The sequence below is a fragment of the Lottia gigantea genome (assembly GCF_000327385.1).
Source record: "Lottia gigantea unplaced genomic scaffold LOTGIsca_25, whole genome shotgun sequence".
In the NCBI taxonomy this organism is placed as follows: Eukaryota; Metazoa; Mollusca; class Gastropoda; family Lottiidae; genus Lottia; species Lottia gigantea.
The window spans coordinates 887,607-898,404 of record NW_008708752.1 but is presented as its reverse complement, the minus strand read 5'-3'; the positions used below and the strand labels follow the sequence as shown (position 1 = coordinate 898,404).

Here is a 10,798-nt window from a genome sequence, read left to right as displayed (position 1 = left end):
AAACATGTAGCTGTCGGGGCATTATTCTAGAAATGCTTGCAAGTGTGGCAGAGCTGGGGTTGGAAAGTCTGTTAGATTCCATGCGGATTACATCCATTTTTGGATCGCAAGCTTTTGAGAATTATCACCAGAACAAAAGCCAAATTTCATTGATCATTGCCCCCTGTGGCGCAGAACCCCAACTGACACCGCTAATGGTCTTAATCAGAAACATCTGCCTCATACCATTGCCCAGTTTGGAAACATGTCACCAGTATGAAATATTAGGACCTACACTTTTAATGAATTTTTGTCAAAGTAGTGTATAGTGTATAATATATGAGGTAAAAATTGAATGCGTTTTCAAGAACGGGGTCAATAACTCATAAAAAATATTTTTTGATTTTTAATAGGGTTTATATAATTATGGGTGATAATTAACAAGCCTCGTCAAAATTCGTCAAGAAATGTGGCTTGTAGAGTGTTTACGGGCTACAAATAGAACGCGTTTTCAAGAATAAGTGCAATAACTCCACTTAATATTTTTTCGATTTTTTTGATTTTCAATACTATAGGGTTCATCCTTGTGTAAAAGACTCACCAAGATTCATCAATATCCTTAAAGAATATTGCCTTAAAAAATTGTCGAGCCTACACGCGTGGCAAACACAAAACAAAAAGGTCTACACATGCAACCAGCACCATTGCCAGGAATAAATGGGGAGTTAGGCTGGATTCTGTGCGGAAGTAGTGCAGGCGTGACCCATCGACTTTTATAAAATAAAACTCGTTATCAAAACGTTTATACTTTTGATTTTTGTATGAAGACACTGCAATCTCGGCTGAACTAAAGGTTTCCTTGGGCTTAACTCTTACACTTGCTGGGGCCCGTGGACCCAAGACCCAATTACCCTTACGACTGTTCTAGGCCTATAGGCTATCGTATGCAACGACGGCGACTTTATGGATCCTTACCATCACGACACTATACTAATAGTAATAGCCAGTACTAATTAATATACCGTACTAATTATACTAATAGCCTACTTTACAGTGGTAACTAGATTACATTATTTACATTGCCATTAGTCTTATTCGCATTCATAACAATCCATCCTTTTTTTGGTACCATCTGAACAGTGCAACGAGTTCGGAGTAATTAGGCGACTTATCTTTGACATCTTATTATGAAAGAAAGCGTCAAAATGTGTAACGCCAACAAAAGTCAAAAGCAAAAGTTTGCTGAGACTGAGTAAAGAAAGAAGAAAGTGAAATAAAATGGAATAAGGAGAAAAAACAGAAAGTCACAAAAGGCCAAGCCTTAGCCTAAGTAGAAGCAAGAATTTAGAATTAAAAGAAAGAAGGGACAAAAAACAATACAAAATGCCAAAGAAAGTAAGAAAACAAAGGGAAAAGAGAAACTGAAAGGCCGAGAAATCTAGACGAGACGTACGAATGTATATTAATGAAAAAAAACTCAATAAAAACTAGACAGAAATGATCACTTACAGTTCTCGACCATCATTCATAGGAATTGTAGTATAAGAATTCATATTTCTCTACTTCAAGATAAAATTCCGCGAAGATTTATCACTCTACTCTTCGAAGGCCATCCATCTTGACATGGTGCTAAGCAACGTTAAGGTGAGATCACGTGGTATAATGTCACGTGGTATTTCTAAGTAATATCATTGGATGAAGAAGATGACGTCAAATTTCGTCTCAAAAGTCATGTGACTGAGAACTAAGAAAAAGCTGCCTGGCTATTTTTGTGTTTCTTTTGAAGTAATTCGATCGTGGGCCGCCAACGAATTATTATTTTATTATATTATTATCATTATTATGGATAGCTCATTCCGATTCGTACAAGAACTCGGTGGTTAGAATACACTAAAGCCTGATAATAGGCCTAAATATATAAATAACATAATCATCTTAGGCCTGTGTCTGTTACAATAAATAGTAGGCTAGGCTACCTAAAAATATACAATCTTTATATATTCGAAAAACGGTGGTTAGAATACACTCAAGCCTGATAATAGGCCTAAATAAATAAATAACGTAATCATCTTAGGCCTGTGGCTTTTACAATAAATAGTAGGCTACCAATCTCAATATACAATCTTTATAGGCTATATTCGAAAAACTATGACGGATTAGCATAAGCTTCGGCTTGTTTCCGAAACCTTATTTATTTTCTGTAAAAATTTCATTTAATATAGAAAAAAAATATTGTTTAAATCAATGTGAATAAAACAAGAATTTGCATAATTTTGAAAATTTCAGTTTTCAGATGTTTCAAATAGGGCAATTTGTACAATTCTGTTGAAGCAACAAATGTAAACGTCCTTCCTCAAAATTTAATAATGTGGACAGACTTTATACTAGTTGCATTTTACATCTTACAACGTAACTTACGCATGGGTTTACAAACTTCGGCTAGGTCACAGAATCATCATTTAAACTGATATTTTAAATTATTTGCAAAATGGGTAGCCAATGCGAATTATGTAGGACTGAGGTTATCTGAGAGGTTTGAGAACAAAATTTGTTGTGGATGTTTTGGATCTAGGATGGTTTGTGGGCAACGGTCTGAGTCTAGGTGGCAAGTGTTTGCGAACTTATGGAGGTATTGGATTATGGCCTCTGATGGTAAGAGTTTGCAATCCTATGGTCTAGGCTGGTATAAGGGTTTGTGATGTTATGGACTAGGATGGTAAATTTATCTTATAGGTTTACAAACGAATGTTCTTATGCTATTAAGGGTAAGCCTATGCGAACGAATGTCACTATACTTGTAAGGGTTTGCGAACTAATGTCCCTATGCTGGACTACGTAGTAGTAGGGATTCTGTGTGGTAAGGTTTGTGGTCTAATTACTCTAGTGTGGCAATGATGATATAACTATTCTAACGTGGTAAGGGTATCTGATATATTAACTCCAGAGGAGTGGGAGGCAAATCATAACCAGGTCCATGCCGGAGAATAAGGGACGGCCCACAATTAAAGTATAAGCCCTCTAGAGTTGTCTCCCATTAAACACGTGTTTCATGAGTAAAGTTTCAAGCCTTCAGTGGTCACCTATTTTAGATCAGACCGCCACTTCTTAACTAATAATGACTATCTGGTCGTACTAAAAATAGTGGAGATTCTCACATAGTGCATCTAGGTGGTGTAGAAATGGTTGGAATCGGTCAGTGTATCTTGGTCTAAATGTGGTTTGTTCAGCTGAGCTTATCAGTTTACAGTTTAACCTGGAAATTTTATCTTTTATGGCCATTATGTATTCATAATTATCTGTGTTACAAAATACATTGACGATTCACTCTTCTCATTACTTCGCCATGTAGAACGGTAAAGGACTAGATAATCAAATATTATCTGTATTCCTATTGTAGACCATCTGTTTAATTCCTAGTTCCAGTATGTTTAAGGAAATTATGTGATTTTCGTAGAATTCTAGTACCAAGTCAAGCCATTTCGAAATGCGCTTATCATGGCAGCTTGTAAATACATCAACTTGGTTCGATTGTACCTTAGCAAATACAACCTATCATAGCCATCGACAGAATGTCATGGGCTATGATTGGTTGTATTAGCTGGCATTCAATGCAACGGCTGAATTCTGTTATACAAAAAGGTGGTTGTCCCAGTGAGGATATAAAAGTTTGTAATAGCTTGTATTATTACTACTACTACTGTCTACATATGAACTACTATACCAGGACCTCTTAACCTACAACTCCGTATCAAATCTTTTTCTACTAATGGAATACAGCTGAGAAGAAATATGTCTTAGTTGAACTTTCATTGCATTGCAAGATCTTTGAACATTTAAAGAAACAATTTGTCTGATGTGTGAAACTTTATTCTTTATTTTTTTTTCAGAACAATTCTTAAGCACCTAAGTATTGAATGAGTTTACATCTTGAGTTTTGTTCTTCTCCAATGTCTTCTTTTGGCGTTATATCTGAAAATAGATATTGATATAAGACATGGTGATAATTTACTTGATGCAGCAGCAATAGGTTATAAGTCAAATGCTTGATTAATTAAGATTTGGTACATACTACATGTATCTGATAACTGCAAATAATAACACTTACCGGATGGTGTTACCAGTCCTTAATCGCACCCATTGTGGAACAGGTCTGTTTTGTTTCATTTTTCTAGCTAACTTGAGCTTTGTCTTCAGAGATTTGTGTGCTGCCTAAAATAAATTCATTCAACCGAATAAGTTTCTATGTATTATTTCTATACACGTGATCACATACCAGCACTAATGACACTCATTTCAAAATTTAACTAATAGTGAAATGAGAATGAAAAAACTCAATTGGGAACCCATTGTGGTCTGAAAAAATATTCAAGTATAGTGTGAAGCACGCTCTTTTCAAACAAAATCCACCTCTATCTGGACATTATCTAATCATCTATTCCAAATCCCTGGCTTAACACCTAAATACACATCTTGGTGGTTTAGATTGAAAGTGATTTTTCCATATTTTTCATAATACAGGCCGTATTTCCACAATTATTACTGCTTACCATTTTGGACGCCCCTGCTTTTCCCAAAGATGGCAAGTGAAAGACCGGAAGTAAGGGTTTGTTTTCATACGCCGCAGAAGAATCTTTGACATAAAAAATAAATAACTGTAAATATTTAATTTTGAAGCTAGTTATACAAAATTTCACGTATAATGATAATGTGATAATGACTTAGTTTAAAAAAATTTTGATTTTCATCTGCCGAACAGAACCTTAGATACATATAAATGTATTAATACGCGCAAGATTCTCACAATTTGACATACGGCTGAAAGAATCATTTTTTTAACACTTTGGGATTCATTTACATGCTTTAGTAGCATTCACAGCATACAAATGTACTTCAACTATATATTTGCCATTAAATATAAAGAATATATCAATGGACTATACTAACTGCGCATTTACATTGTAGCGTCTTTTGCTGTGTATAGGCTCAACAACAGGTGCACTCTTTTGATTGTAACGATCAAAACAATTCAGATTTTGACAACTAAAACGTCTTTGAAAATCACTATATGAAAACCAATTACACAATTAATGTTAAACTATAAATCAAATATAAAGCTTCTATTTTAGAATATCTTAACCTTTGAAATCTAGTCGAATTGATACTGCAATCTGCATTATAGACTGAATAATATAAAAAAAATATAGGGCATAGGCCTAGTAAGTAGTATGCATAGATTTTATCCCCTTCTTGCAGTCAGTACTCAGTATGATATTAAAATGGTTTAAGTTAGACCTATAAGACAGGCTATTATATACTGGGTATTATATCTCTAATCCATAACAGATGGTGCATACTACATACATTACAATTATAGGCTACTTGTAATTTAATAATAATAATTGATAAAAGAGGCCTACTAATAGCATATTATGGCTATAATCAAACTTTTATGATTTGTGACTATCATACTAATCTCACTCAAAACCATCCCCTCATATTTACAAAAAAATAACTTTGTAGAAAAAAGAGTATTTCTCTGAAATTTAGATCTGGTACTAGCAAACAGGAATATGGCTTGACTGGGCCACGCAATGGCAGCTAGTTCAGTAGACCTACACCTTTAAGGTGATTCACAGCATACTCTCAATCTTACACCAGTTAGTTTAGTAGCAGTGGTCATTTATCTTAAGCTTGAAATTGATTTTTAAAACCATAGAATACATTGCTAAACTCTGATAAAGTCACTGGACTGACATTAGGCCTTCCCCCGTGTCAATTAAAGATCAAAATCTAAAATCAGTTTTCAGATAGTATTCTTTGAAATATTTTTTAGGAAATGCATAAAATGATGTAACAAATTTATCTAAGAATGAATTGAACAATTCCTAATTCTCCATGCAACACTAGAATTGATCACAATTGAATTTCAAGATGTTTCGGGTGCTAGAAAAGGACACTTGTGAGACAGATGAAAAATATGAATTGGTAAGAGTCTTTTAGTTAGTCAGAACTTCATCGTTTATGTATTTAATTTAAAGAGATAATAACTTCGGATTTTTCAACCCGGTTTCCCCCATGTCAGTGATGCAGTGATTAGGGACTGACATGGAAAAAGCATCAAGTCGTTTGGATGGGACAATAAACCAAGGCCCTGTGTGCTACAGGCTTTGCATGTTAAAAATCCCTCGACAGTTGGAAATCAAAAAGAGCAGGCTTAGGCCGATGTCCTGGCCAAATTTCACAGCCATATTTCCCTTATTGCACCCTGCATGGCGCTGCCAAAATGATGCAGAAAAGTAGGATGTAAAACTTAAGAATTAAGGAAGTTAAGAAATTTCCCAGATGGATAGATAAAGAAGCTGTTAAAAGGTTTCAGAATCTAACTTGCTTTATTTATTATTTTTATGAATTATGTTAAGGGATAAGCAGTTTTGGGGCAGATTTCTTGATGCTTTTCAAATTTCACAGATTTGACATTCATCAATGTGAAAAAGCGCTTCATAAATCAAATTTATTTGCGAACTGATCTAGGCTAAGTGGTTGTCTTCTCTTTCTAATTTCAGAATCCATATGATAGTTTTATGAGGAAACATTTACAACACTATGGTTATTTTACAGGTGAGTTAAAAAAAAAGCAAGATAATCGCTATGGTGTGAGGGCCCACTAATATAACAACATGCATAAACAATATGTCCACTGTCCAGCCATAAAGGAATAAGGTCTTCTAAATATCTACTATTATCAGCTGGTATAGCCCAATTGAAGCTATCAGAATAACATTTTAAAATATAAATCTGACGTCTGGTTCTTGTACCATGTAATCAAATCGTACCAAGATAATTATTGACACTCAAGAAGGTATAACATTCTCCCATGCAGATATTAAGTCCTTCTCAAACTAAGAAATGTTCTGATGCCATGGCCAGTGCTTCAAGAGACAGTCAACCCCTTCCACCTTCCAGATTTAAAAAAAATACTATTATGTAAAAAATTAAGATTGTCCAGGCTTACATATGTGAACTGTGACAAACAACAAGCAGATTGGTATGGCCTAAGTATGCTTTTGAAAGTATTACTTATATCATTTCATACTTTACACAACAATAAGTCTTTTATTTGATAATTTTATTAGATATCAATAGGGATATAAAAGACCATAGTATAATAAACATTTCAGGGACTTAAGGGATTTGACCAAATTCTATTTCGAATTGAGCTCAGTATACTAGTTATAGGCATGAATTATTACCATTTCTTCATTTCAATTTCTATTACCATTTCTTCATTACCATATTTCCATTACAATTTCTTCATTACCATTACAATTTATTTATAACCATTTCTTCATTTCCATTACCATTTCTTCATTTCCATTTCCATTACCATTTCTTCATTTCCATTACCATTTCTTCATTACCATTTCTTCATTCCATTACCATTTCTCCATTTCCATTACTATTTCTTCATTTCCATTTCTATTACAATTTCTTCATTTCCATTACCATTTCTTCATTACCTTTCCCATTTTATCATTTCTATTATAGCCATATACATACGACTAGAATTGAATTCTTAGAATTGGTAATATCAGCTCATGCTAAGGTTTATTATTGATGCTGTGTAATTGATGATAGTGTAAATTGGAGCTATATGACATTGTATTGAATACATATTAAGTTCTAAAGTAACTATTAAAGTAAACCGATTGGACTATAAATATATTAAAGAGACACACTTCCATAGGGGATATCCAACTTTACCTACCCATTTTGATAAGTGAAATGGGTTTTTTGTTTCCACTATGGAATGAGGTCCCTGGGGGATGGACTTTCGTTTTAAGGTACATGCACCAAAGATTGAAAGATATTGTGATCCACACAGTCTTATGAAAATTAAACCAAATTTTATATTTTATTTTTAATATATTAAGTTAGGATCAAACGACAGCCCTCAAATTAACCTTTGACCTAACTCAATGACATCTGCTTTAACCAATCAAATCTCTACCCTCTCCAGAGCTGGCATTTTGTGACATGGTGTTTATAAGGTTAGGTCAAAAGGTTCATTTTACGAACGTTTAAGAGGTCCGTTTTTGGACCCTAACTGAAGAGGCTATTAAAGATAAAAACTAAAAAAAAATGGAACAAAAGTTTGGTGTTAGATGGTGATGAGAACATAGTCTCATAGAAGCACTGGCCTAGGTCACATATAAACTTATGCTAAAACAAGGTGCAAAAGTTTAGAAATATTAATGGAGTTTCTTTTCAAAAACAGCTTTGTCTAATTTTAATTAAAGACTATGTAGATCGCAGTTTGTATTTCAAAAAGTGCCCCTTTAAAAGTATAGTTATTACCTACCAGTCTTTTGTTACAATAGAATACAATGTATAATATAACCACATAACCATTAATCCTATATTTATGGCAAGCATGGTAGTTTATTAGAATAGTTTATTAGGAATATAAGGACAACAGAAAATTGTGATATATTACATTTGGATATCAAATATTATGTATCTTTATGAATGTGTTATGATAGGATTATGAGACTTCAGTATAATGATATGTGCCTTCCAGAATAAATGTGTTCTAGAATAAATAATATTATGTGTCTTTAGGATACCTGAAGGTATTTTATGACTTCAAAAACAAATAAATGTGTCTTCCAGAATAAGTAGTATTATTGTGTATCTTTAGGATAAATAATGATATTTACTGATACATGATACATTGTGTCTTAAAGATTTAAAAAAGGACATTATCTGTTAGATTAAATAATATCATGTGTCTTACAGAAAAACAGCATGTGTATAAAATATCATGTGTCTTCAAAAATATAATACTATGTGTAAATGATTATTATTGACTATCACTTCTATTATGTGCATCAATAGCTAATGTTAAACTGAGTGCGATACATAATTAAAAATGGAACGCCAATTTTCTTTATTGGATGAAATAGATATTTCTTTTCGTCATTTAGAATATAAAGGTAAACAGGACAGTTTTTATTTTAATTTAGCCACTCCACTTAAGGTCTGAAGACAGGCCTCATGAACATTCATCCATTTGATGATGCCACCAGCCAATCAAATTCTTCCCTCTCCAGAGCTGGTATCTTCTGACATGAATAAAAGGTGTATTTCGAGAAGCATTAGACACTGAATACACCTTTCATTTGCACCACAAAATCCCAGCATTGGACAGGGCAGGAATCTGATTATCTGTTGTAATCTATGTTTTTTTTCTTATGTTTCTTTCAATGAGAATTGAAAATTAGAAAGGGTTACAGGTCATAACTTTATTATTCATATTAATGTAAATCCAATAACTCAATTCTTATACACATACATCAAAGATGGGTTTCCTTATTTTTTAGTGTCAAATTAAGCAAACTATTTGATTAATTGGTGTTTCTAATCAATTATCATGTATTCTTAATGGTTGGTTGGTAGATGACAAGTTAAAGTTCGCTTCCAGCGGATGCTGATATCGCAAACTAAGTAGTTGTTGGTAGTCTTAGTAGTTAGTAGTTGGATTGAGAAGCTTCAACTAGGACTTGAACCCGGGACCCCAAAGTTGCCAGGCAAGTGCGCAGACCATTGGGCTGCCGAGACCTGTATTCTTAATTCTATCATTATATTCTTATTGCATATAATTACGAGTTTTAACCAATCATAAATGTCCATGTATGTACAGTCTGGATAAACAAAAACAGACTTTTTGACCTTTCTTGATCTGCTGGTAATTCTCTTCTAATTTAGCTAATAATGAATTAATTATGGACATGTGAGACAAACTGGTATTTTTCCAAGTTATTAGAACACCTCTACTTTCTATTCATATATGTTTTTCATGAATGAAAATAAGGGAACCCATCTTTAAAATGAGAATTTACATTATACATTATGCAGAGGAATAAATTTCCACGAATCATTCATTGCCCTTTTTAACAATATCATGTATCATCTTGTGAAAGTTTTCTTAAATGTAAATTAAAAAAAAAATGAAAGGAGATAAGGTTGGCTTAATAGACCAGTTATCCCTATATTTTCATTGACTAGTTTCATTCGTTTTGGAACTCTTCAGACTGATGACACTGAAATCACCAACCTCATAACTAAAATATACCAATCAGGACAAAGCAGCGAGAAACTCCTGAAAGGCCTCATAGTAGACGACCCCAAACCAGGTCGCTTTTACCTCCTACCCAAAATTCACAAAAACTTGGAACCAGGCAAGGTCCCTGGCAGACCCATCATCAGTGGCAACAGGACCCCAACTGAATTCATTAGCAGCTTCATTGATGAACATATCAAAGTTCGTTCCCCTCTACCCCAGCTATATTAGAGATACAACCCACTTTATCCGAAAATTAGAATCTGTAGACCTCTCTTCAGAGACAGACATCAACCTCTTGACTATGGATGTTACCTCCCTTTACACCAACATCCCCAATGAAGAAGGCTTAAGAGCAGTAGCCAAAAGTATCCAATCCAATAAACCCAACTGGAGAATCAACCCTGTACATTTATTAGCATTACTCAAACTAGTCCTCACCAAAAACAACTTTGTTTTTAACAATAAACACTACCCACAAACCGGGGGGCACCAGTATGGGCACAAAAGCTGCGCCCAGCTTTGCTTGCATCTTCCTCAGCGAGCTTGAACAGGAAATGTTAGATCAAATGCCCTACAAACCTTTTGTTTACGTCCGATATATAGACGACATCTTCATCATCTGGACTCATGGAATGCCCAAACTACAGGACTTCCTCCAACGGATGAACGCCTACCACAACACCATCAAGTTCACCG

General features: G+C 34.1%; 1 protein-coding gene across 1 annotated transcript; it reads right to left on the bottom strand.

The window, feature by feature from the left end:
• Positions 1–3,899: 3,899 nt before the first annotated feature.
• LOTGIDRAFT_116919 (hypothetical protein) lies at positions 3,900–4,188 on the bottom strand (the record flags this gene model as incomplete). Its single annotated transcript, XM_009055605.1, has 2 exons — positions 3,900–3,948; positions 4,085–4,188. Coding segments are annotated over 2 exons (153 nt in total), but the record flags the coding sequence as incomplete, so codon positions are not given.
• Between the last annotated feature and the right edge of the window lie 6,610 nt (positions 4,189–10,798).